Source organism: Cnephaeus nilssonii (assembly GCF_951640355.1).
Source record: "Cnephaeus nilssonii genome assembly, chromosome: 2".
Classification (NCBI taxonomy): domain Eukaryota; kingdom Metazoa; phylum Chordata; class Mammalia; order Chiroptera; family Vespertilionidae; genus Cnephaeus; species Cnephaeus nilssonii.
This window is the reverse complement of record NC_137073.1, coordinates 21940613-21967248: the sequence shown is the minus strand read 5'-3', so window position 1 is coordinate 21967248 and position 26636 is coordinate 21940613. Positions and strand designations below refer to the sequence as shown.

General features: G+C 51.1%; 1 protein-coding gene across 1 annotated transcript in view; it reads left to right on the top strand.

Annotated features, from left to right (window-relative positions):
• The window catches only part of TEKT5 (tektin 5), a gene marked incomplete at both ends in the record, with an annotated part of 37443 nt that extends 11399 nt beyond the window's left edge, over positions 1-26044 (top strand). The window contains 3 exons of the mRNA XM_079798643.1: positions 2072-2294; positions 22157-22311; positions 25828-26044. Of these exons, the coding sequence (XP_079654769.1) occupies positions 2072-2294; positions 22157-22311; positions 25828-26044 (595 nt within the window). The remainder of the gene's footprint in view (positions 1-2071; positions 2295-22156; positions 22312-25827) is intronic.
• Between the last annotated feature and the right edge of the window lie 592 nt (positions 26045-26636).

Genomic DNA, 26636 nt, shown 5'->3' with positions numbered 1-26636 from the left:
AACCACGGGCTTAGGCACCATTATTATCCCCACTGACAATGAGGAAACTAAGGCTCAGAGAGGGGAAGCTCCCGGCCGAAACTCACACAGTGAGGGGCCGAGCCGTGACCTGAGCCCGCACTGGATGGACACCGAGTCTGTGCGTGTTATCCAGGCGCCTTTCTGCCTCCCCAGCAAAGCCTGCCGTCTCTGTCTTTAAGTCTTCAGATGACACAGGCTACAGAAAGCACGGCCTGCCTCCCACCGGGGCACACCGCCTGCCAGGAGACGGGCTGCCCCTGGCAAAGCTCCCCAGGGAGAATGTGCTTAGCGGGTCATTTTCTCGGGAGCCCAGCTGCCTGCTCCCGAGGAGGGTGAGGGCTCCGAGGTGGCTGCTCCTGACATTGACGGTGCCCCGTTCAGCAGCGGGTGAAGCTGCTGCTCTCCTCTGCTGTCCTTGTGCCTCCTCCTCCCTCATCTGATGGCGAGGAGCTGTGTGACCTTGGAAAGGACACTTCCCTTCTCTGAGCCTCAGGTCTTTGTTGGATGACAACTCTGCAGGCACGGTGCCTCTCCCATCCCCAGAAGCCTGAGACCCCTGTCTATTGCTGGTCGTTAACGCCTGCGAACGCCAGGACAAAACAACCACCTATGACATATGCTTGAAAATGTCTACCCACCATGCAGTCCAAGTGTGCTTTAAAACGTCTGGAACGAGACTTCTATTTCAGACAATTCAGTCTCTTTTTCCTACTGCCCGAGAATAGAAAGGGACTTTATTTAATGACTGGACAGACCTCCTGGCTAGAAAAGGCCTTGAAAAGATATCCCGTCTGGTTTACGCAGGAGCTGAAGCCAGCTCGAAGGCCCCCCAGAGGACAACACTCTCGCGCGTTGTGGCTGCTTGTGGGGTTTCTGTATCTACAGGAAGGGCTTTCTGTTGCCTAAACTGAGTCCCTGATGAGTCGCCGCCTCTGAAAAGCCTTCCCTGCCCGCCCTTTCCAAGGCAGCCTGGGTCTCCATTCCGCCCCTACCTACCCTCATTCCTTAGCTGTAGAGGCGGCTGCCCAGTGCAGACTGGCTCTTTGCCATCTGGTTTCCGGTTGAGTTCAGCCAATAGGAGGGACAGCAGCAGGAGACGGAGGGAGGAAGGAGGAGAAGGATGTGGGGGCTTATCCTCCCTTGCTCCCGCTCTCCCTCCCTCTCAGTGACCCTCCAAGCCTCCTCCTCTCCTGCCTGTCCCTCTCCTCTTGCCCTTCAGAGCTGAGTGGTAACAACTTTGTGCAAGAGCTAATCCATGAGCACCTCAACACCCTCGGAGTATAAATTCCATTTCTTTCTTTCTATGACCCTGACACCTGATGGCCCCGCTCCCTTTGTCTCTCTTTCATCATCCTGCTCCTGAATTCCTTCATAGCCCAAACACCCTGTGTAAGCATCTTTATTTATTGTCTGTCTCCCTCCACTAGAAATGTATTGCCACGAGGTCAGGGATGTTGCTGTTCTTGTGTCTGGCTCTATCTGAGTGTCTAGAACAAGGCTTGCCATGTAGTCAGTGTTCAAAGAACATTCGTTGAGCAAGTAAGTCAGTGCAAGTAGCAAGGCCACATGCACATCCTGCATGGAAGAGACCCCGCAGCCAGCATGGTGCCCCGTCTCTGTGTTTTTTTGTTGTTGTTTTTTGGGGGGGCGGTGTTATGGAGAAGAGACTTTCTGGGACTCTCCCTCTCCCATAACTCACCCTGGAAAGCAGCTGCCCTCTCTACACTGCAGTGGCCACACCTGTGAAATGGGGGGGGGGGGTTGGATTAGCCCAGGGGTTCTCAACTGGGGACCATGGTGCAATGTCTAGAGACCTTTTTTGTTTGTCACACTGGAGGGGCATTGCTGGGCATTACTGGCATCTGGTAGGCAGAGGCCAGGGCTGCAGCTAAATATCTAATAGTACATGGGACAGTCTCCCACCACAGAGTCTGACCCCGACCACAGGTCAAGAGAGCCGAGGCTCAGCGACCCTGGATTCGGAGGTCCCCAAGGCCTGCCACACACCCCTGGTCCTCACCTGTGTTGAATTCCCTTGTGCCTCTTGCAGGATCTCCGTGCCTGAGACCTGGGCCAAGTTCAGTAATGACAACATCAGGCACTCGCAGAACATGCGGGCCAACTCCATCCGGCTGCAGGAGGAGGCCAAGAACCTCTTTGAGACCCTGTCGGATCAGATGTGGAAACAGTTCACCAACACCAACCTGGCTTTCAACGCCCGCATCTCCGAGGTGACCGATGTGAAGAATAAGCTGCAGATGCAGCTCGCTAAGGTCAGTAAGCGAGAGGCGTCTCAGGACCGTTGTCCACTCTGCCACACCCTCACCTTCCTCCCGTGGTCCCAGCAGCATCTGGCCATGCTATCCACCCACCCCTGCCACTGACATGCTGCCACCTGTCACACAGTCTGTGAGCGTGCCCAGCCCAGAGGAGGGCAGGGGCCGTGAGCTTCCTAGGAGGATTCAAGCATCTAGGGGTAAATCTCCCTTGCTCCCTGAATGTTGGCGCTGGGCTGTCCCCACAGCGCCCAAAGGCTGCTGATGGCCGAGAGGGCCGAGGATGGGTGTGGATATCAGAGCCCCAGGAACCGTGTCTGAGCAGACCTACTCCCCTCACATCAGCATCTTTGAAAATGTGACCTTTTGACCTTCAATGGCTTCAAAGCATCAGGACGCTGCGTTGAGGGGTGAGGTGCTTTTGGAATTTGAGGAGTAGGCAGCACTGTCAAGTTCTGTCACTATCTCCTGCCACTCCCATACTCACATGCCCCCTTTCGCTACTCCCTTATTCCGATGTGTCATGCTGTTCCACACCTCCAGGAAGTCTCTTCTCTGCGTGGAATTTATCCTTCCTGCCCCATATAAATTTAGACAGCTCCTGGTCCCCCACTGCTTAGCATACTGTCTGGCACACAGTAGACACTCCTTAAATCTTTGTGCGACGAATGAAATGAATTACAATGATAACTTTTGAACTGATGTTTTTAAGAGAATGATGCGTGAATGAGTGAATGCTTTTAATTTCAAGTATCTTCTTTCTGTCTTTCTCTTTTTTGTAGGGAAAAATTATTTTTATATTGTGGTAAAATATACATAAAAAATTGCTATTGTCACCCTAGCCAGTGTAGCTGCATGATTAGAGCATCGGCCTGCACACTGAAGGGTTGTGGGTTAGATTCCCAGTCAAGGCCATGTACCTGGATTGCAGGTTCAATCCCTGGCCCTGGTCAAGGTGCGTGCAGGAAGTAACTGATGGATATTTCTCATCTCTCTCTCTCTCTCCCTTTCCTTCCCCCTCTTTCTTCCTCTCTTAAAAATCAATAAAAAAACATATCCTCAGGTGAGGTTTAAAAAACAGGAAGAATTCCTACTTGACATTATTGTGAGGATTAATGGTGGATCTCTGTGGAGCTTGTAAAACAGAACTTGGCACACGGTAAACACTCAATAAAAAGGTAACAAGTATAAATACTATTACCAATGGAAAGAAAAAGGATCTTCTGGGTGGAAGTGGGGAGCAAAACCTTTTCCCTTTCCAAATTTCTCTGGGGAAGTTTTGAATGATTACTAACAGCCTCATCACTGCTGATCAGAGTTTTTGCAACCGCATGGATTTTTATTAATAGGCATTATATAACCACCAGCTGCTTTGCAAACAAGCCAGCACCCATTTGAGATCTACCAAACCCCAACACGACACTACTGACAACACTGCCTGACCAAGAACTTGTCTTTGGCTTTGTTAAGACGGTAAAAGAAGGAGTTGATGTAATGAAGATAAATATATAGCACCTATTTCCCCTTTTCACAGTTTGTTTCAGCCGGAGGGTTTGAAATGCTCCCCTTAAAACTTTAACTGTTAATTGTTAAGCTTGGTCTGATCCCCTTGGCAAGAGGCATTTCTGGAAATTCTAGGCCCTCATCCTCACCTGTGCTGGAAAGCAATTAAATTATTGCCCAAGTGGTCATGGGAACCCACTTGAAAGGCCAGGTCTACACGGCTTCCCATGCGGACATTGAACCTCCCCCCCCCCCCCCACCCCATGCAGTGGTTTGGGGATGCGTACCCAACCTTAGCTGTTCACCATGATCCTGGGGTTCCATCCCCCAGGCCACACCCCAAACCTTACAACTTGTCCTGGCCCCTCATCCCTGTACTTTGTCCTTGCACTGGGGGGTATGTGTTGGTCATGTTGCCAATGGCTAGGAAAGGGGCTGGTGGCTTCTCTGGGCTGAAGCAGTTGATGACCAGCAAGCAGGAGACTGCCCTTGAGGACTGATCTGTCCTGAGAGCCAGGGTCTAGGGGGGTCTCCAGATAAACATAAGTCCCCACTTGCATCCACTTACCTGGTTGAATGTGCCTTTTAGAGGGAGGATTCTAGATGAGGGGAAAAGATGCAAGGACTTACGGGGAGGAGGTATGGGGCAGGGACACTGCACTAGAACAGCACTTATTCTAAAGGTGTAGGAGCTCGCCTGACAGGGGAAATGACAGCAGGTGAGTGACATGGACAATAGTGTTGATATCATTGAACCACACAGTGAGAAAGCGATTCCTTCTTCAGTCTTTTTACAATCCTTGTGATGACCTCAATGTTACCGGACAGGGACAGACCCGGAGCGGGGCTGCCTCAGGCCAACCTGTAGTGTGTAGGTTCTTGACTTCATGTTGGAAAGATTTCACGACCTGAGTCGAGGTGGGTTTGAGAGTCTATTTATTAATGCCTGGGACAGTGAAACAAAGGAAGAAGTTAGGGTGGAAGAAACAGTGGGGTAAGTCTAGGCAGTGCTTTGCTTTGACTCCCTAGAAATGTTGTAGGAAAGAAGTGAGCCATGGCAAGTGAAGGTCATGGTGATAGAAGTGAGCAAGGCGGGACTGCTTTAGCTCACGGGGAAGTCAGAGAAATGGGGGTCCTTGGAGGCAGGATCAGGGGGTGAGCCTTGGTCAACTTGCTGCTGCCCTCCACTCCCCTAGTTGCAAGTCTTGTGGGGGACCCTTAGAGTTCAGGAAGAGATAAAAAGTTCACGTCTGGGAAGGGGCCTGGGCGTGCTAGAGCAAGCCTGTACTGAGTCTTGGTCCTGAGGGCTTTATATCCCCTTTTTTCCTGCAGGTGAGAACCTTAGGGGAGGGTTTCAGTAGAATATTCATCAGCTTTCCAGGTGCATTTTAATAGGCTGACGCATCAAAATGAGCGTGTAGGGGAATTTGGGATTATTCTTTGGTCTGTTTTATTTTTTATCTTGGGTCTGTCTGGCTTTAATAAGTTTTTTTGTTATTTATTCCCCAACTTCATCTGTCCTTGGGCTTAGCTGGCACAAATGGCATTAATAGGGTCTTTGTTCTCTATTTTCCCAGGCCAGGGTGATTTAAGCTATGTATTCTCTGGTTAGGGCGGGGAGGTAGTAACCATTTGCTCTCAAATGTCCTTGGTTGGGGAAGATAAGGTCTTGCAATTCGCCAGCTGGCTGTAAAAAGTTCAAATTGTTTGGTCTTGTTTTATTTTCTTGTCTTAGTTTCCCCATTCCACTTGCCCATGGATTTTCCTAGCTTCTCACTATCTTGCTTCATCAAGAGGAAGGTCTTGGTTGGATGCTACAATGCCTCCCTCATCCCTTTAACATGGGCTGATTTCCCTTTTACACAGAGTGAGGACCTCAGGCTAGGAAGGCTGGGCAGGCAGCAGTAGCCAGCCAGAGCTGAAACAGCATTGCTTTACTTGTATCTTGTTTCATGCATTTTTATGGTGATTTCCACTTATGACAGATAATGCCAATTTTCCGCTGAGGATAGTGATATAAAGTGTTATTTTTTAAAATATATTTTTATTGATTTCAGAGAGGAAGGGAGAGGGAAAGATAGAAACATCAGTGATGAGAGAGAATCATTGATTGGCTGCCTCCTGCATGCCCCCTACTGGGGATCGAGCCAGGGCATGTGCTCTGGCCAGGAATCGAACCCATGACCTCCTGGTTCATAGGTCAACGCTCACCACTGAGCCACCTTGGCCAGGCTAAGTGTTATTTTTAAATAAACACATTTAAGTCTTTTTGCAAAATGAATTGACTTGAAGATTGTTAATCATGTTACAAGTGGTGTGAGGGGATATGGCAAACATGGTAAAGATGGTTGGTGGATGCCTGACATTTAGAAAACAGCAGTGTAGGCCTGCGTGTCTCAAACATTACTGCGTGCATGGTAATCACCAGTGTCACCTGGGGACTGAATCACAATGCAGGCTCTGATTGAGCGGGTCTGGGGTCGGGCCTGAGAACCTGCATTTGAACTGGGTGGTAGGAAATAGCGGGAGTGTGGGTTGTAGAGTGCTTTTGTCTTTGACAAACATCTGGGTAAGCAGCTGTCTCCTTCCCTTCTCTCCCTCCTCCTCCCTTTTTCTTCCTCCCTTCCAGGCTCAGAATACTCAGAGAACCAAATCCTTCTTAAATGCAATCCTGGGTCATTTAATTCTCATCGGATTTTCTCTAATTGCATTTTGCTTCCGAGCTTCCGAGCCAAGTCCTGTCACTCCTCCTGCACGGGGCCAGCCCAGCTTGCCCCATCACACAGACGGTGCCCAATTTGTGAGGATGCAAACGCCCCTCTGTGGTGCCTGCCACCCTCTGCAATGTGTGCCCTTGAGTCACATTGCATTTTCCCACCTTGGTGGTTAATGTGGTTGGAGCAAATGACGTTATTAGCCGGGGGATCAGGACAAGCCAGGAGCACCGCCTGGATTAGGTTGTCAGTGTATCAGATAAACTGGATTTCTCTGCCTCCTCTCGACAGCTCACCCCGCCACCCTACCCCTTTGTAGGCTCTCTCAGAGGCAGCCGACAGGCGGAGCCAGCTCCCACCCTCAGACTTTCACCCTCCCACCCGCTCTACTTGGAGCCCTCTCATCTCAGTTGGTGGCTCTGACTTCCAGATGCTTCTAGGGGCTTCCAGGGGCGTTGACTTCCAGGTGCTCCATCCCAAACCTTGGAGTCCACTTAGATGCCTCTCTACCTCCCACCCCACATCCACTCCATCAGCAAATGTGATTGGTTCTACCCTCGAATGTCATCACTTCTCATTCCCTCCCCTGTTCCCTGCTGGCCGGGTCTCCACCACCTCTTGCCTGGATTATTGCTGTGGTCTCCTAACTGCTCTGTTTGCTTTTGATGTTGCCAATGATTAGCTGGCAGCTAGTTCCCAGGGCATTCGGTCCTTGAGCAGGCCAACTAGATTCACAGAGGAAGAAAATTCAAATCTTTAGATTCTTCAAAAAACCTCGAGAGTTTAGCCGCAGAGTGAGGGCAGAGGCTCTCTCTGGGCCATGCCTGCCCGTGTCTGTGGGTCTCCATCTTCGTCGCGGCCAGGCCGGCTTGCACCACTGCTGTCCTGAGAACTTCAGCACCGCCCACCTTTGCAACCGCAGTGCCTCCCAAAATGCACAGTGAATTTCAAGGAAATGGTGGTGGAGTGGTTTAAATCAGAGGATCAACACCAGTAGTCCACATGTTATTTGGCTCCTCACATTTTTCTCTTAACAGCTTTATTTTTCCTTGACCCATAATTAGATGCATGTCTTTCAAGTGTACAATTTGAGGAGTTTTGACATTTTTGTCATGAGGTCATCGCCTCAAGGTAATGAACAAATGAAAGGTTTCCTTGTGCCCCTTTGTCATCTCTCCCTCCTGTCCTGCCCCCCTCCCCACCATTCCCACACAGCCCCTAATCTACTGTCACTATAGGTTTGCATTTTCTAGAATTTTCTACGAAGGGAGAAATATCCTATGCACTCTTTTATTTTTTAACTAGGGGCCCAGTGCACGAATTCGTGCACCTTGAAAGGAACTGTGGGCTGTGATGCTGCAGTGGGCACAGGAGCGGGTCTCAGCTCATCTCTGGGACCCTGCCCACCCCCTCCCACCACAGCCCCCAGTCCTCTGTCTACTGGCAGCCCCACTCCCGCCCCGCTGCTCCCATGCACTGACAGCGCCAACCCCTCTCGCACCCGCTCACAGCGTGCAGCAATTGGGGCCGGGGCCAGCAGCGGGTATAAGTGGCGGCTGCTGCCCCGATGGCATCTCAGGAGCAGGGGGAGGTGGCAAAGCCCTGAGGGGGATTGGGGCTGGCAGCCGCTGCTCACATGCACTGACAGTGCTGAGCAATCAGGGCCAGCACCAGGCGCTGACAGCAGGTGCAAGCAGGGCCAGTGCCAGCAGCAGGTGCGAGTACCAGGCGGGACCATGGCGCTTAGGAGCAAAGAATTTTCAGTAACCACCAGAGGCTCGCCCCAATGACAGTGACTGGCGCCTGCCTTGGTCTGGCGCCCCCACTCACCTGCTCCCCAATCCCCCCATGGCTGACACCCGCCATGTTCCGCGCATGCCCCCTGATGGTCAGTGAACTTATAGCGACCGGTTGTTCCGTTCGGTTGTTCCGCTGTTCGGTCTATTTACATTTTAGCCTTTTATTATATAGGATTTGGCATCTTTCACTAAGCATAATTGAGATTTTTAGTTTATTCCTTCTTATTACTGAGGAGTATTGTATGGTATTGTATTGTACAATACACCCTACTATGTATGGTGCTCATATGCCATCATTTGTTTATCCATTCACCTGCTGATGGACAGTAGAGTTGTTGCGAGTTTGGGGCTGCTATGAACATTTGTATACAGATTTCCAGAATCTCTAGAAAAATTGTTAGCTAATTGGTGGAAAGCAGGTGGTAGCTCTAGCAAATTTTTTTAAAAATTGATTTTAGTGTATAGGATGATGCTCCAACCAAAGGAGCCACACCAGCCAGGGCTCTAGCAACTCCAAGCCTCCTGTTTTGCAGGCAGGAGTTGAGCGGCCACTGAGTCTCTTTGGCACTGTCTGCTCTGCATCAGAGGAAATGCAGGAAAGCAGGTGTATAACAGTGGCCATGAAAAGAGTCTAACAGAACACCGAGGGCTGTGAGTTTTCACCTTGCAAGGCTTTGCTCTTAACGCTGAAGTTTCTTTAGGGTTTTGACTTCTAATGGTCATTAACCCCGGCAGAACCACCCCTGCCCTGGGAGGCAATGCCAGGGCAGGAAGGCGTGGTGTCTGAGGGGTGAGGGCCAGCGATGAGAGGGCCCCAGTGCCTGCGCCAGCCCCTCTTTTTGTCCAGGGAGGTCTGGAACCCATTGTGGAGTGGGAAATGCTTTTGTGCTTTGCAAGCAGCCGGATCCTTTCCAGTGCCGGTGCCGCAGCCAAGCTACTGACTGGCTCGCTTCTAAAACTGGCTCAGCCCAGGGGAAGCGGAGCCCCTGTGTCCCGTGGGCAGTCTGGTGAGGAAGGGCAGGGGCCAGGCCTTAAACACCATTGCAGTCTTGGTGAGAAAATTCTCTTCAGAAGTTTTCCTTCTGAGAATGTCCAGGAGCAAGAAGGATTGATCCAATTTGTCAGTTACCTCTCTCTTTCATGTGTGATCTCCCTTTCTAACAGCAAGGCATCCCCCCTCAGGCAGGCTCTGAAACTTTGAAAGACAGACAACAGAACCTGGATAGAAATTACTTCTTTTTTCCATTTTCTCTATTGTTACGGGACTCTGTGAATGGCAAGGGATACTAGCTTTCCACTTGCATGTAAACATTCCATTTCTAATACATTTGTCAAAGGCTGAAACAGGAGATGACTTGAAGAAAAATATTAACTAAGTGTATAGGTTGTACGTGGGTTGGCAAGCTAACGCTCAGGAAGAGCCGCGGGGCCGTGTGGTAGGTCTCTTAGGCTGGCGCTCACCTGAGTGCCAAGAGGAATCAAAGGCTCTGCAGTGTCCCAGGTCTCATCGCTGTCCCCGGGTGGTGTGTGCGTGGGGACACTCAGCATGAGGGGGTCCACGGGAGCTGAGGGGGGGTGAATCACCAGTGTTTGCTCACAATGACACTGTGCCCAATGGGAGGGGAGCTGCTGGACTCAGGGAAACAGAGCCAAGGTCCAGAGCTGGGAAGGTAGCCAACAAATACAGGAAGTAGAAGGGACCAGGCAGGATGGGGAGGAGCAACAAGGGTCAGCATGGCACAGGTGGAAGGGGGTGTGTGTACAAGTGAGGCTGTATTGAGCTCATTTTGGGTACATACACCACTGCTACTCAAGGGAGCCATTACTTCCCCCTTCCCACTGCGCTCTACAGTTGGTGTTAGCCCATCATATGCTTTGACTGGACACCTTGGGCCGGGCAATCATTGGAATTGGTTATTGCTGAGACAAGAATATAAGTTGCAGCATGGGCGAGGCAGAGGGTTACATGGGCATCTCCCGGGTATAGGTATGTCCCAGCGCTCTCCTAGCTTCTTCCAAGTTGTGACTTGTCCACCTTTGGGGCCGCAGCTGCCTGCCTGCGCGGGACCTGCAGCCCACCCTTGCCCACACTCCCGGCTTCTGCATGCGCTTGCCCCATGCTGGTCCAGATTCCCCTTCCATCTCGACATTCTTCCTCCCCCATGCATGAGCCCCCCGGTGCAGTGCAGACAGCTGGGTTCAACTCTGGCTCTAGTACTTCCTGGCTAAGTGACCAAGGTCGGGTTGCCCCACCTCTGTGCCTCAGTTCCCCCTCTTTAAAATGGGAGTAATAGCGATAGGCAAATATTTGTTGTCAGAGTAAGGACAGCAGCCATGGTCACTTTGTAAGTGCTCAGTGAATATTAGCTCTAAAGAGCGGGGGAAAGCCAGGACTGATTTTTGACCTGCTGAAGGGGAGGGACAAGCAAAGTGACTGAAAGGACATGGTGCCTGGAATCGAAGGACCAGGGTTGAATTTTGGTACAGCTAAGGGATCTTGGGAAAGATCTGAATCTCAGTTTCTTAATTTCTAAGAATGGAATGCTCCTACGGGCTGTGAGGGTTGCATGAGAAGGTAAATCGGAGCCGTCTTCGTCACTAGACCATAAGGCAGAGGGCAGAGCTTGGCTGCACACTGGAGTCATCTAGATGCCGGGTCCCGTCTCTAGGGATTCTGATTTCATTGGTTGGGGTGTGGCCCGGGCATCCAGCCTTTGAACTCTCCCAAGCCAAGAGTGAGAGCCAGAGGTTCAGGGTTCAGACCTGTGGTTCTCAAGCTGTGTGGTCCTGGGACCAGCAGCGGCAGCATCACCTGGGAACTTGTTAGAAATGCAAATTCTTGGGCCCTGCCCCAGACCTGCTGAATCAGAAACTCTGGGGCCCAGCCATCTGTGTTGTAAGCAGCCCTCCAGGTGTGTCTCCCAGCTGTGGGCATGCAACAGATGCTGGTTAATTTCCTTCCTCCCTCCCTCCCTCTCTCCCTCCCTCCCTCCCTGAAGCAGATATTCACTTAGTACATCCTGTGTAGCGGACTCTGAGTTAGTTGCTGGGGATACGTCACGAATAGGACAAGAGTCTGTGCCCTCAAGGGGCTTATGTTCTAGTTGTGAAGACTGGTTTTAAAAAAATAAGTAGATGCACAATTAAAAATTGCGATGTGTTAAGGAGACCCTCCAAGGCCCAATAGTGAATTACAGGTGTTATCTCTTATCCAGCACGGAGCCCCCACCCGTTTCCAACCCCCTCCAGGACTTTCAGGACCTCTGATCCCAGATGGCTTCTCAGCAGCTGAGATTTTTATTGACAGGCAGCTGGCCACCTCTGGACAGAAACAGCTGCGAGCAGGGCTTACACATGTGTCCTCCAGAGTCGTTCTCCCCCAGGGTGAATTTACTCCTCAGTGGTGTTCGCCAGCGTCTGAGACATTTTGGTTGTCATACCTCAGCAGTGGGGGGGTGGGGGGGTCAATGTGCTACAGGTAGTGGGCAGAGGCCAGGGATGCAGCTGAACGCAAGGCACAGGACAGCCCCCAAAGAAGGTGTGGCCCAAAAAGTCAAGAGTGGGCCCGGCCAGTGTGGCTCAGTGGTTGAACGTTGACCTATGAACCAGGAGGTCAAGGTTTGATTCCCAGTAAGGGCACGTGCCCAGGTTGCAGTCTCTATCCCCAGTGGAGGGTGTGCTGGAGGCAGCCGATCAATGATTCTCTCATCGTTGATGTTTCTATCTCTCTCTCCCTCTCCCTTCTTCTCTGAAATAAAAAAAAATTTTAAAAATAGAATGCCAAGTTTGGGACACCCTGTTCCGGAGCCTCCCAGGTGAGGTCCCTCCGGAGCACCCCTCTCCTCCTTGCTCTCCTTGCCCCCGGGCTTGGTGGCACTCAAAAACCTTCCACCACTTGACCAGAAAAAGGATTCCAAGCTGCCTTCTCACTTCCTGAGCTGGGGAGGCTGCGCTGAGCCAGGCATCTCCTTGGAAACTCCTTGGCTCCGTGCAATTTGGAAAACAATAAATTTGCAAGGTTGCACAAAGCATCCAGAAACTGAAAAGCCGGCTGGGACTGCTAAATCCATTTTCCCCCTCCACATCAAAAATAATTTCCTGGCCTTGGATTTTCACCGCTGTCACAAGACAAGACGCAGGCAGATAGTTTTACATGGCAAACAACCCAGCCAAACACATCTCCCCTTTCAAAGGCGTTTTTGGGTGGATTTCCATTCCAGCCAGGAATATCCGTGCACTTTTCTGCTGAGCCGAGCTTGGTTTCATCCTAGGCAGACCTGGCCATTGCCAGACGTGGCCGGAGACCATTTCCAGAGCAGACCTCAGCCTTTCCCGACACTGGGGACTGGGGTTTGCCCTCAGCTGGTCCCCAGCAAGGGCCGAGGGAGGATGGTCACGGTCTGGTTTGCCATCCTCCACAAGTGGAAAGAGAAAAAAGCGAAAAATTACCCATAACCACAGAATACATATTAACCTTATTATGTGCAGCCAGAGTTCCAAGTGCTTTTCTTTGGTTAACTCATCTTTGCCTCCTACAACCCGATGAAGAAGGGGCCATTATTAGCCCCATTTTACAGACGAGGAAACCAAGGACATGTGATTTGCCTCAAGCGTACCCTCACCTGGGCCCAGCCAGTAAGTGGCAAAGCCAGGACTGGAATCTAGGTGTCTTGCTTCAGAGTTCATGCTGTCAGTTAATGTGAACCTCTCCCCCACTCCCACCAGCACAGTCTAGTGACAATATATAGGTAACATCCAGATGGGTGGTTCTGGAACGGGACAACTTTGCACCCAGGGGACATTCGACAATGTCTAAAGACGCTATTGCTGGGGTATTACTAGCATCTATTGTATAGAGTCGGGGAGGCTGCTAAACATCCTACAGTGCACAGGACGGCCCCCACCACAGAGAATTATCAGTCCAAGATGTCAGTAGTCCCCAACTGAGAAGCCCTGGTCTCCCGGCATTAAGGTTTGATTTTAAAAAGGAAAGAAAGGAGAAAAGGCAAAAAATAGAAAGATAGATGGACATGAAGATAGGTGGATGGATGGACGAATGGAGAGCAAGTGCTGAGGTTGAGAAACCCAGATCTATGCGTGCCGGCCGTAGCGCGAGTACCTAAATCATCCTCACAGTCACCCTCTGAGGTAGAGACTTGTTACCTCCATTACACAGATGGGGAAACTGAGGTGCGAAGAGGTCTGGAGCTTCCAAGCCTTTCTTCTAGGAGGGCCCTCCTGATTCAGGGGCTGGGCCGGCTGAAGTCTGTGAAGTCTGACCTCTCCTGACTGGGCACACTCCATGGTGACGTGCACACCGCTTTGCCTGCTGTATACACTGTGACCTTGCTCCTCTGCTTGGAGTGGGTCCTTCCGCCTCTCAGCTCTCTCTGGCCTCCTGCCCCCTGACTGTCTGCTCTGTTCAGTCTCCAAATGACAGCCGGAGGGATCGGCCTCCAACTGCACATCCAGCCATGTCCTTCTCTGCCTTAAAACTTTAATGTGCATGTGATCCGCATTTTAAATCTTTTAAGATGCAGATTTCATTGGTAGATCCGACTGGGATAGGGCCTGAGAGTCTGCATTTCCAACAAGGGCTCAGAGTCCCATGATGTTGGTCCCTGGGCCACACTTTGAGTAACAAGGTGCAGCCTTGAGTGAGATGGGCTGCTTAAAGGGAATCCGACTTCCTCTGTGCTGGGCTACAGCAGGGGTCTCAAACTACTGGCCCCAGGGCTAAATGGCCCCCTACCTGTTTTTATAAATGAAGTTTATTGGAACACAGACCCTCCCCTCCCCCATATATTTATGTATTGTCTGTGGCTGTGTTTGTTGATGGATTTTAATGGCCAAGGTGAGTAGTGTGAGACCCTATGGCTCATAAAGCCTAAAACATCTACCACCCAGACCTTTACAGAAAATTGTGGACATTGTGTAGCACATCTTCATGATGCTCTACAAGGGTGTGTATTGGGACTGCAGCCATCTGAAGGGGGTTCTCTCTCTCTCTCTCTCTCTCTCTCTCTCTCTCTCTCTCTCTCACACACACACACACACACACACACACACACCAGTCATACCTGCAGCCGACGGGTCTCAGGATGGTCTCTGAGGATGAGGCTCGGGGGCGCATGGGAGATTGATGATGGACTGGAGCAGGTATAGGGCCTTTAGTCACACCCAGGAGCACTTGCAACGCCCGCCAGAGAGGAAGCACGGGCCCTGAGCCCCCGTTTTCTGGATAAGGAAATAGGGGCTCGCGCAGCCCAGGACTCTGAGTGGGCCTGTGAGTTCCTCAGCTGGTTTGTGTTAGCGCTTGGATGGGAACCCTGGTCTCCTGACTTCCTGCCCAGGGCTTCTACCTCCAAGCACCCTGTGTGGAGGCCCCTTCGGCTGGGAATCTGCCTGGTTAACAAAAAGAACTTCGGTTTGGGGAGGGGGTGGCTCACCATAAGGATAATCTCCCTCCTCCATTGCACAGACGACCCCTACATCCAAGTAAGTTGATGGATTTTAAGCCCAAGCCTTGGACTGGAGGGCTGAGGGGGTTTAAGTTGCCTGTAGAGATAAATTCCGTCAAATGAATCTGAGTTTCCTATTGTCTTCCATAAATATAACAAAAAAAGACCAATGATCCCAAAGGAAAAATCTAACAGACTAAACATTACAGGGTGAGGGTTGGCTTAGGATGCAGGACAGTCTCATGGCACAAGCCAGGCACTAGACCAAGCACTTCACACACATTATCTCATTTAATCTTCACAGCAACCCCGTGGGTGAGCTGTTATGATGATGATGTGGGTTTTACAGACAAGAGAATAAGTGCCCCACTTATTCTCAACAGAAGGGGCTGCTGCTTGAGGGGGCTCAGCAGATGCTGAGTTCATGATTGCATGAGGCACAGAGAAGCTAAGAGAACGGCTCGAGGTCACTCAGCAGGGAAGAGCAGGAGCTGGAATTTGAACCTAGAGCTGTGTGACTATAGAGGGGCTCAGTCAGCAGAAGTGACCGGCTCCTTCCCACCCCCCTCCGCAGGGCAGGCGGGAGGCTTAGAACCCCCCACCCCCACCACTCCGTCTGGCAGCCTGGACTGGCAGGCAGCCTGCAGCAGGCAGAGCAGGGAGTGGAGGCCTGGGGAGCAAAGTGAGGTGGGAACTCCACTCCCAATTGAGTTCCTGCTCGCTGAGGCTGCAGAGACTCCTCCCATGGGGTGACCCCCTGGGCCAATCTCCCAGCGGCCCTGCCCAGCTGCTGGGTGAGCCAGGCTGAGCCCTGCCCCAAGCAGCCTTTCCCTCTAGCTCTTTGGCTTTGTGAGAACAGAAAGTAGACCAAGGAGAGGGGGGGCCTCTAGGGCTCAGGACAGCCATTCAGAACTCAAGGTCTGGGGGGGGGGGGGGGACAGGAGGAGAGAGGGAGGAAGGATGGGAGGATTACTCTAACTGGTCAAGGGAAGGCGGGGGAAGGGGCATATGACTTCCTTGTGGCCCTTTCCAGGGTGTGTCTGTGGGGAAAACGTGCACACACAGCACATACTAGTACACACTTGGTTTTTGGAGAGCAGACTCCGCACCGCTGCTCTGTGTGTGACCACAGCAGTGCCTGCCTCTCCCCAGCTGTGTCCCAGCAGCGAAGGGCACTAAGGTGTCCTAGAGCTCCTTCTCTCAGGCCGGGCGCTGATCGCCTAATTTCCACCCTATGGACTGGAAATGATGACTATGATCCCTATTTTTTTTTTTTCCGGAAAGGCTCAGAGAGCTTCAGACACTTGCCTAAGGTCACGCAGCGTGGAAGTGTTAGGTCTGGTAGTCTGATGCCAACATCTGTACTCTTGTTTTAACCAAACACCCAGGGAGCAAGTGGTCATTGAACACCTACTGACTGGTCAATAAAAACTGCCGTCCCCAGTGGCCCTGGTGAAGACACCCTCCAGTATGTATCCAGGAGTGGATGTGCTGGGATATGGGGTCACCCTTTTAGAATCGGGGCTCTTCTCCCAGGGAACATCATGGAATTTGAGGCCCAGGCTGACCTGGAGCTCAGAGTGCGGTGGGCCCAGCTGGCACTTGGAGCCTGTGTTGGCACCAAGCAAATCCTTTGCTGCCTCCTGAGCATGAAGGTCAAGGCTGCTCTGTCTCAGCCTCTGCCCCTGGTCAGCCACCTCTGTCTCTGCCTCCTGGCCCTTGGGGGTTGCATTCCTCAAATTCTAGAGGTGAGTCCCCACACCTGGGCTTCTGGAGGTACACCCTGGCAGGACTGGGTTGGATGGCAGGGGCTGCCCCTAGGACAGAGTGTATGTGGCTTTTTCCTCCCCTCTAATGAAGAGGACCCTAGCTGTGAGTGACAGAGGTTGGACAAGAGGTTATAGGGAACATTTTTGGCAGAGTACACACCCACCTGCTCACCGATTGGTTCTAGAGCAGCCTATTCTGGAAAACCACAGGCAGATCTGCTCAAGAAATGCCAGCAGTTGCCAGGGGGTGGTGGCATGGAGAAACAAGCAACCGTCTCATTTCTAGTCTCCCCACCCCCAACCCCGTCCCCAGACACACACACACACCCACCCACACACACACACCACCAGATGCTGCCCTAAGAGGGAGATGGGAAGCTAGGGACTTCACGGTGGTCCCCCCTCAATTCTCTCACCCTCTGTACCTAAGTTCCTGAAGCACCTGGGAGACACTGTAATACGGGGTTTCCCAAAGTCAGCACTCCTGGGCCACATACCCAATTTTGCCATTTCCATGTGCCACCTGGGCTGTTATTTACTTTATTTCTGTTTAATTGAGTCACTTAAAAATGCATTCATTCAAAATGTGTTTATAAAGATACACTTAAAACATTAAAATTAAAATAAAAAACACACACGAAAAAAAAGTGTTTATATTACTTCCTATCAATGAAAAACCAACAGCACTTGCCCTAAGTAGAAAGATACATACAAGGAAAGCAGAGCAAATGTGTAGGAATGCAGCTGGAACCTGCTGTCTGCAGAAGTCTCTTTAAAACAATTTTTTTAAATTTCATAGAGGAAAGAAGAGGGAGAGAGAGATAGAAACATCCATGATGAGAGAGAATCAATGATTGGCTGCCTCCTGCATTCCCCCTACTAGAGACCGAGCCCCGAATCCGGGCATGTGCCTCAATTGGGAATCAGCTGTGACCTCCTGGTTCATGGGTTGACACTCAACCATTGAGCCACACCAGCCAGGCAAGAAGCCTCTTGAATCCATAGCTCTCCTTTGTCAATCAAGAGACACGAGCATGTGTTGGAGAGGCTGTGCCCAATACTGACTTCATGCTGGAGTTCATCTGGGAACTCCCATTCATTGTGCTGCTGGGTCCCTGTTCCTCCGCTGTCCTCAAGTGGGAGCTCCTGGCGAACTGAAAATGAACATGTGTTGGATGCCTTGTACGTGGCCACATCCCCCAACAATGTCCTGCACACTGAAGGCGTCTGTAATGCTGAAGAAAGCACTGACGACATTGTAGTAAGGGCTTGGCGGCGAATAACAGACGTTTGTTGCATAAAGGTGCAAATGAATGCATTTACCCTAGAATGTAAACTCCACGTGGACAGGGTTTTCTGTCTGTTCTGTCCCCTGCTCTGTCCACTGCCTACGGTAGTGCTTGGCCCTTAGTAGGTGCTCAGTGAGCATTTGTTGAGTCAATGAGAGAATCAATGAATCCATAAATGAATGAATGAGTGGACGAAGAAATGGCTGAGCACGTGAATTACTGTCAACTCCCCCCCTCCTCTCCCCCTCCTCCTCCCCCCCCCCCCCCGCCCCCGCACTCCAGAGACAGGCCTTTTGTAAAGTTGCAGACCCCGGTGAGGCTGGCCAAGCCTTGAGCTGGGAACCAGGGGGTGGAAGAGCAAACAGAAGAAACCAAGATAAGGGCAGCCTCACTGGCTGTGGCATCCGAAGGTGCCCCTAGAAGCAGCCCTTACTGGCAGCTGCCTTCCATGGGCTGAGGTTGGGGCAGGGCTGACAGTATGACCAGCAGCTAAACTCCCAGTAACGCCCTCCTCAGCAATAGCCCTCCCCAACCCCAACTAGGGTCATCTAGATGGTAGAGTGAGGGACTGTTTTCCACACCGGCAATGTGGTACCAAGAAGCATTTTTCATCTATAAAAGTGTTAACATAAAAAACAAAAAACATTCAAACCTGTAAAGAATTGTGAGTTTATTTGAGCCAAACTGTTGACAATTGCCAGGAAGCAGAATCTCAACGTATTGGGATAATGCTCCAGAGAAAGATGTTTTTTTACCTTGTTTTATACATTACAATCAAAAGAGGGGATGTACCAAGGATCTTTTCATATTTGCTTTTTATTTTTTCCCAAAAAAATTGGTCCTTAAAAAAAAAAAAAAAAGAGGAGATGTAAGTGGGTTATATGAACTCCATTGGTGATAGATCAGGGAGGCGGGAGTAAGCAAAGTGGGGAAACCTCTGGGATTGGATAAAAAGTAAAATGATAGACACCTGCTTCTTTTACTTAGGTGGGAGCAGGATAGTTAACAGTCAACAATTACCTCAATAACAATGAGGGTCTGTGGTCTCCGCAGAGCAGTGCCTGTGCTTTGAGGGGTCTGGAAAAAGGAAAAGTACTTTGAAATTCCAACCGTATGTTATCGTAGATGCAAAAAGACAATAGGTTCAGTTAAGGTAAAGATTGACCTTTGTCAGGGAAGATACCGGCCTAGGCTGTGACTACCCACCATAATTGCTTTTAGTTAAAGGTTTATTTCAGACCATCCTTTGTGGTTACTTTAGGTCTTTGAGTTCACAAGACCACCATGCAGGCCTTCCCTGAGCTTGTTATGTTAGCACAGTGGTCGGCAAACTCATTAGTCAACACAGCCAAATATCAACAGTACAATGATTGAAATTTCTTTTGAGAGCCACATATTTTAAACTTAAACTTCTTCTAATGCCACTTCTTCAAAATAGACTCGCCCAGGCTGTGGTATTTTGTGGAAGAGCCACACTCAAGGGGCCAAAGAGCCACATGTGGCTCGCGAGCTGCGGTTTGCTGGCCACTGGGTTAGCATGTGGCCCCTTTTTTGTCCGGAGAAGGCTTGGTTTTCTTCTCCACTCGGTTGGTGCTTTCTGAGCTTTGCATACCCTCCACACGCTCCCCTTGGGAAGGGCAGGTTTCTGAAGAAATTCTCCAGGACTTCTAGAGAGGTGTTCCCAATGGAGTGTTCCCACGCCAGCTCAGGTGCTGGACCAGAGCATTTCTGTGGGGTAATGTTTAACCGGCGAGAAGCAGCATCGTGCTGGTCTGTGCAGCTCACTGAGGCCGGTGAGGCCAGCCCTCCTCCTCTGTGGTCTCCGAAGGCGGCACAGCAGGCCCCCTGCCTCCCATTGCTCTGCAGCCCGTGTCTCACCCCAACAGGAAAGGAGCATCCTTTCATCCTCCTGAAGCAGCGAAATGCTCTCTTTCTAGGCTTTTGTCCTAAGCTAATAGGAAAGTGGACTTTAATTCTTTGGAAAACATTTTTAAGCAATTTCTTGGTGCCCATCGAATATGAGCCCAACTCAGCTAAAGTAGTCATCCTAGTAGCTATTATGATTTGTGAATATTTCATAACTCACAAAAAAGGGGAAAACAACATGACTGTAAAGTCCACGAAGGCGGAGGTTGGGTCTGGTACTTGTAGGGCCAACCCGTCAGGAGCACTCACGTGGAAGCAGTTTTCCCTGATGTCGAAATCTGAGAGAGACAGGACCATGTAAACTTTAGGCCACACAGTTCCCAAACCTTAGCGTGCAGAGGGACCATTGGGAACCTAGCTAAAAATCGAGACTTCCAGATCCCACCATGATTCACTCATTCATTCATTCATTCATTCATTCAGTATCATCGAGCTCCTACTATGAATAGAGTTGCCAGATTTAGCAAATAAAAATGCAGGATGCTCAGTTAAACTTGAATTTCAGATCATGCAGTCGTTGAGACATATACTAAAAAATGCTTCATTGTCGATCTGAAATCCACATTTAACTGGGCATCTTGTGTTTTACCTAGCAGCCCTCACTCTGCACCAAGCACTGTTCCTGGTGATCAGGACACAGCATGGCTGACACAAAGCCCCTGACTTCTTGGAGCTTACATGCCAGTGAGCGTGACAGGCAAGCAAACAGCTGAGGGAAGGACGTTGGGGGCACCGTGGCAGGAACCACTTCTAGGCTTGCCAGGAACAGAGCACATGTAACCTCTCTATTGGGCCTGGCCAAGTCTTGGAGGGGGGTGTTGACACCCACTAAAAGAGTTCTCCTAGCCCTAACCGGTTTGGCTCAGTGGATAGAGCGTTGGCCTGCAGACTTTGAAGGGTCCCAGGTTCTATTCCAGTCAAGGGCATGTACCTTGGTTGCGGGCACATCCCCAGTAGGGGGTGTGCAGGAGGCAGCTGATCAATGTTTCTCTCTCATCGATGTTTCTAACTCTCTATCCCTCTCCCTTCCTCTCTGTAAAAAAATCAATTACACACACACACACACACACACACACACACACACACACATATATATATATATATATATATATATTAAAGTTGTCCTAGCAGAGGGGCATGAAAATGAGAACTGCTCACAGATCCAGGGCTGCTGGTGATGGTGGGAGGATAAGGGATGTTTCAGTCATAGCAAGGTGACATCTGTTTAGTACTCTCAGTTCTGGATGTGCTTAACGTTGGCTAAGTGCAAGATCAGGTTCCTCCGGGTAATGGGCTGTGCTTCCTTCTTTATTCACCCTCTCATGCTTTTATCTTTTATTATGGAAAATTTTAAACACAGAATACGGAGACATATAAAAGATCCCCATATACCCAACATGAATATTAACATGTTGCCAATCTTTTCCTGTGATTGACCTTTTTCTGATTTTAGTTTTATCTTCTGTTGAGGTATAACAGTCTTATAATAAAAGCTTGATGAATTTCAATGCTGCTTCCCCCCTCACCCCATGTTTACACCTGTGAAACCTCCACCGAGAGCAAGATATAGACCATTTCTATCCCCAGCTGGTGCCCTCCTGTGCCTTCCTGGCATCTGTACTTTGGTCAATTGTAGTGCACATTAGTGGTATTACATTGGGGGAAACATTTCTATAGATAAATATAGAAAATGTCTCCCTTCTTCCTTTCCTTTTTCCTTTCTTTTTCTTTTTTTTTTTCTTCTAGTTTATTTACTGACCTAGTTATTAGGAAGGTAAACTCTGGATTGTAAAAAGATATAGAACAACCAAGATTAATTCAGATTAAAGTGGATTTAGAAATTAGCTATTATTTGGGGGTTATACGTGTTAATCTTAAAAACCTCCCTCCCTCCAATTACTTTGCCTCCCTCCCACTGAACATTAATGGGCTGGCTCAATGGATATATATTTCTTAAAATACATTTTTATTGACTTTAGAGAGAAAGGGAGAAGGGGAGAGAGAGAGAGAAACATCAATGATGAAAGAGAATCATTAATCGGCTGCCTCCTGCACACCCCACACTGGAGATCAAGCCTACAATCTGGGCATGTGCCCTGACTAGGAATTGAACTGTGACCTCCCGGTTCCTAGGTCGATGCTCAACCACTGAGCCACACTGGCTGGACAACTCCAGTGGATATTGGAGATAGAAAACAGACCTGACCTTGGCCCCTGCCCCTCCCCAGCATTCACAGTGGCCTGGGTAGTGAGAGATGCTGAAGCAATTTCCCAAGACTGTGTTAGGAGGAACAAGGTGCCCTCCCCTCCGGTTGGGGAAGGGGCCACTGAAACACCTGAGTGGATGCTGAGCTGGTCAGCCCCACGCTCCCTCCGTGACATTACATGTTCCCCGCAGACGCTGCAGGAGATCTTTCAGGCAGAGAGCACCATCGCGCTGCTGGAGAGGTCCATCATGGCCAAGGAGTGCCCACTGAAGGTGGCACAGACGCGGCTGGAGTGCAGGACCCGGCGCCCCAACGTGGAGCTGTGCAGGGACATCCCACAGTTCAAGTGAGCGGGGAGGCTGGAAGGAGTGGGGAGCTCCCAGGAAACCTGGGTCTGAGAAGGGTCTTCCACCAACCAGGGCATCTAGTCTCACAAGTCAACAGGGCCCTGGGCGGGGGGGGGGGGGGGGGGTGTCTGAAATTCTGGGGGTCCCCTTGAAAACCGCCCATCATGCGCAAGGCCAGACGCTCTGCACTGCACTGAAGCCTTCCCAACTGCCTAAGCCAAGGAACCGGGGTGGGGAATGTTCGGCCCGAGGGCCTTTTAAGGCCTGCAAAACCATTTGGCCTGGCCTGCCAAGGCATTAGGGGGGGAGTTCATTAAATGTTTGACCAGATATAGCAGGCTAGTTTTTAAGTTGATAATCTTGTATGGCCTGTGAATGATGTTATAAATATTCAAATGGCCCTTAGCAGAAAAAGGTCTCTCCCCCACTCGCCCCACACACACACTCCCCACCCCCGCCCTAAACCAAGGATGGGAAAAACCAAGCATGGCTTCATATCCCCACTGTGCTCTGGGAAGCCCCCACTTTCCCTGAAAGCTAAGGAGAGGTACCCTCCGGCAGAGATGTGGCCTTTGGCCCATGGTTTCTCCGCCCAGGCTCCCATACAAGAGGCTCCCAGCTGGCACCTCACTCCTTCTCTCTTGCTGTCTGTGTTCAGTTCTCACCTGTGAACCACTGGAACAGCTTCCTGCTCAGGGATGGAAGGGCTGCTTCTGTTGAGAAAGGGCCTCCTCACAGCAGGGGGTGAAAGCGCTTCTGGGGTGAAAACCCAGAAGCAGGGTTTGTGAGCTGGAGGAGGAGCTTGGGAGGTGATGCCGGCCAGGTGAGGGAGGACCATCACGCGGGCTTGTTTCCCCATGACGGGCTGTGGAGCTGGCGCAGGCCACCTGGCTGCCCAGTTCCCCCCATGCTGCGGGCACTGTCGCAGTCTCTGTTGCTGTGTAACAAATTCCCCCACAGCTCCGGGGCTGGATGTGGAGAAGGGAGCTGAACGAAAGAGAGGGAGGGACATACTGAGAGAAGACGCTGGCGGTCCCCTGTGGTGATGTTTGCACGGGCCCCAGCGACTGCCTGAGATACTCAGGAAACAAAAGCTGGGCGTGTGCGTTGTGGGGGTGGGCGGCTTTGAACATGACGGCCTGGCCAGCTGCTGCTCCTCAGCCTGCTGCTGGCCTGGAAAGTTCCCACGCCTGGAAGTGGGTGCAGTGTGGCCAGGGTCCCACCCTGCTGGGCTGCAAGGGGCCCGGGTCCCAGGGGAGGGCTGGGGGAGGCTCTCCTGATCCTTCCTCCATGTGGTTCAAGCCTCTTAGTCCCTCAGGTTGGGCTCCTGCCCCTCCTGGGGCTCTGATAACCCCCTTGTCCACCCAGGGGCTCACACAGAGCAGGCCTTTAGGGAGTGACCAGATGTCCCGGAGGACCTACTGCTCTTGGACAAGCTCCTGCCCCTCACCCACCAGCTGGGCCACCCACAGGGGTAGAGAGGGAGCATGAATGGGAGCCCCAGGCAGTGTGTGTGTGTGTATGTATGTATGTATGTGTGTGTGTGTATCTCTGTATTTATGTGCATAGTATGTATAGGTATGTGTGTGCATGCGATGTGCATGTGTGCGTGTATATGTGGTGTGTGTATGAATGTGTGTGCACAGTGTGTTGGGAGCTGAGCAGATGATGGGACTCGAGCTGTCTGCCTTCTCCAGCAGCTGAAGTGCCCGATCTGTGCATTGTCTTCCTTACCTGCATTCCCTCTCACCACTGCTGGGCCTTCGTCCGCATCTTCCTACAGGTGGCCTCTCCTCTCCTGAGCCCCTCTAATCACTCAGGCCTCATCGGAGCGCAGTCCCCAGAATGAATGCACATTTAAATTTAAATGAATTAAAATAAAATAAAACTTAAAGTCCAGTTCCTCATTCACACGAATCACATTTCAAGTGGTCAGTGGTCAGTGGCTTCGGGCTGCTGTATCGGGGAGCACAGAACAGGACATTTCCGTCACCGCAGAAAGTGCGGCAGGACAGCGCTGGCCTAGAGATCCCCAAGGAGAGAAGGTGTCCTGCTGCTCCCGCCACCCTCTCATTCTGTCACAGTGCAGCTCCGTTCCTGGTACCCGCTCAAGGCCTCCCAGCGCGTCCTCCGGGCCGCAGCACAGTTGCATTGCCCTTCCCCCTGCAGGTGGGCCTTTCGCAGTCACTCCCTATGCGCTTCCCTCCTGCCCTTGGTCACCACTAATTTCCCTTCTGACTCTATGGATTTGCCTATTCTGGACATCCTATATAATAAAAGCCCAATATGCTAAGTGTCTGGTCGTCCATTCAACCAATCAAAGTGAAATATGCTAATGATATACTAAGGCCGCTCAACTGCTCACTATGACATGCACTGGCCACCAGGAGGCAGACGCTCCAACCGGTAGGTTAGCTTGCTGCTGGGGTCTGGCTGGTTGGGACTGAGCGAGACAGGCCAGAGATGCCCTGGAGCCCTCCCGCGGTCCCTCCCCGGCTGACCAACCTCCCATGTCCCTCCCTGGCCCCGATCATGCACTGGTGGGGTCCCTCCGCCTGGCCTGCACCCTCTCACAATCTGGGACCCCTCAGAGGATGTCGGAGAGCCAGTTTCGTCCCAACGGCAGAACGACCGGTTGCTATGACGTGCACTGACCACCAGGGGCCAGACACTCTGGAGCTTCCCCCTGGTGATCAGTGCACTCCCACAGGGGGAGTGCCGCTCAGCCAGAAGCCGGGCTCACGGCTGGTGAGCTCAGTGGCGGTAGCAGGAGCCTCTCCCACCTCCACGGCATGCTAAGGATGTCCAACTGCTGGATTAGGCCCGCTTCCATGGGGAGAAAGGGCCTAAGGCATCAGTCGGACATCCCCCGAGGGCTCCCGGACTGTGAGAGGGCGCAGGTCAGGCTGAGAGATCCCCTGAGTGCATGAATTTCATGCACCAGGCCTCTAGTTTTATATAAATGGAGTCATACAACATATAACCTCTTATGACTGGTTTCTTTCACTGAGCACAATGTCTTCAAGGTCCCTCTGTGCCATCACATGTATCCTGCTTCATTCCCTTTTTATGGCCGAATAATATTGTATGGACAGACCACCTTGGCTTATCCACTCAGCTGTTGATGGATATCTGGGTTGTTTCTACCTTTTGACTGCTGTGATTGATGCTGCTATGAGCATTCATGTACAAGTGTTTGTTTGAGTGTCTGTTTTCAGTTCTCATGGGGAGATAATCAGGAGCAGAATTGCTGGGTCATGATAAGTCTACATTTAACTTCCTGAGCAGCAGCCAGATTGTTTTCCTAAACATCCTGACGGTTTCTCCCTATCACCCCTGGGAGCTCTGTCCTGCCTTGACTTCCCTGCCTCTTCCACCCCTGTCTTCCCTGTCGGCTGAGCCTCCCCAGTCTGGCTTACCGCAGTCTCCCAGCGCCTGGCATGATTCCTGGCACATAGTAGGTGCACCTGTGTTGAACAACTGAGTGAACTGTGCCTTCTCTGCTCTCGCCCCAGGCTCGTGAACGAGGTGTTCACCATCGATGACACGCTGCAGACCCTCAAGCTGAGGCTGCGGGAGACGCAGGACACGCTGCAGCTGCTGGTAATGACCAAGTGCCGGCTGGAGCACGAGCTGGCCATCAAGGCCAACACCCTCTGCATCGACAAGGAGAAGTGCATGTGCATGCGCAGGACCTTCCCCAGCACCCCACGCCTGGTGGGCTACACGTGAGCTGACACTGCCTGCGGTGCCTGCTCCGTGTCGGTTCCTTATGTAACATAAACTTTGAAAAGGCAGACAAGTGAAATAAACAAAAGTGTTGTTTTCTCCCTTTCCTCCTATCATAGAAAAAACAAATATATATATATATATATATATCCCAAATAAATGTGCCCTAAACCAAGGATCCTGGCGCTCGTTCCTTGCTATAGAACGGGCCTCGGGGCAGATCCAGAGAGGAGACAGGTTGTGACCCTCAGACAGAGCAATGTGAGGCTGTCAGCATCCCCAGGAACATAGGAGGCCGTGTTTTATAAAACCTGATTGTCCACTTAGGAGAACAATATAGACAGGCTGTTGTGCCCAGAGACTGGACAGGAGCGGAGAGTCCGCAGCCCACCTATCAGGAGCTGTGGGCCTTGAACAAGCGTCCAACCTGAGCATCCTTATCCATCCAGTGAGGTCAGTCCCTGGAGGAGGTGACTCAGCTGTGTGAGGCAGTGCCAAGAAATAGGATTTGGGTCAGAAGTCCTAGGGCTGAAACTCAGCTTTGTTAGGTGGGGTGTTTTAGAGATTGATATGGCAGAAGGCAGAGGCAGGTAAG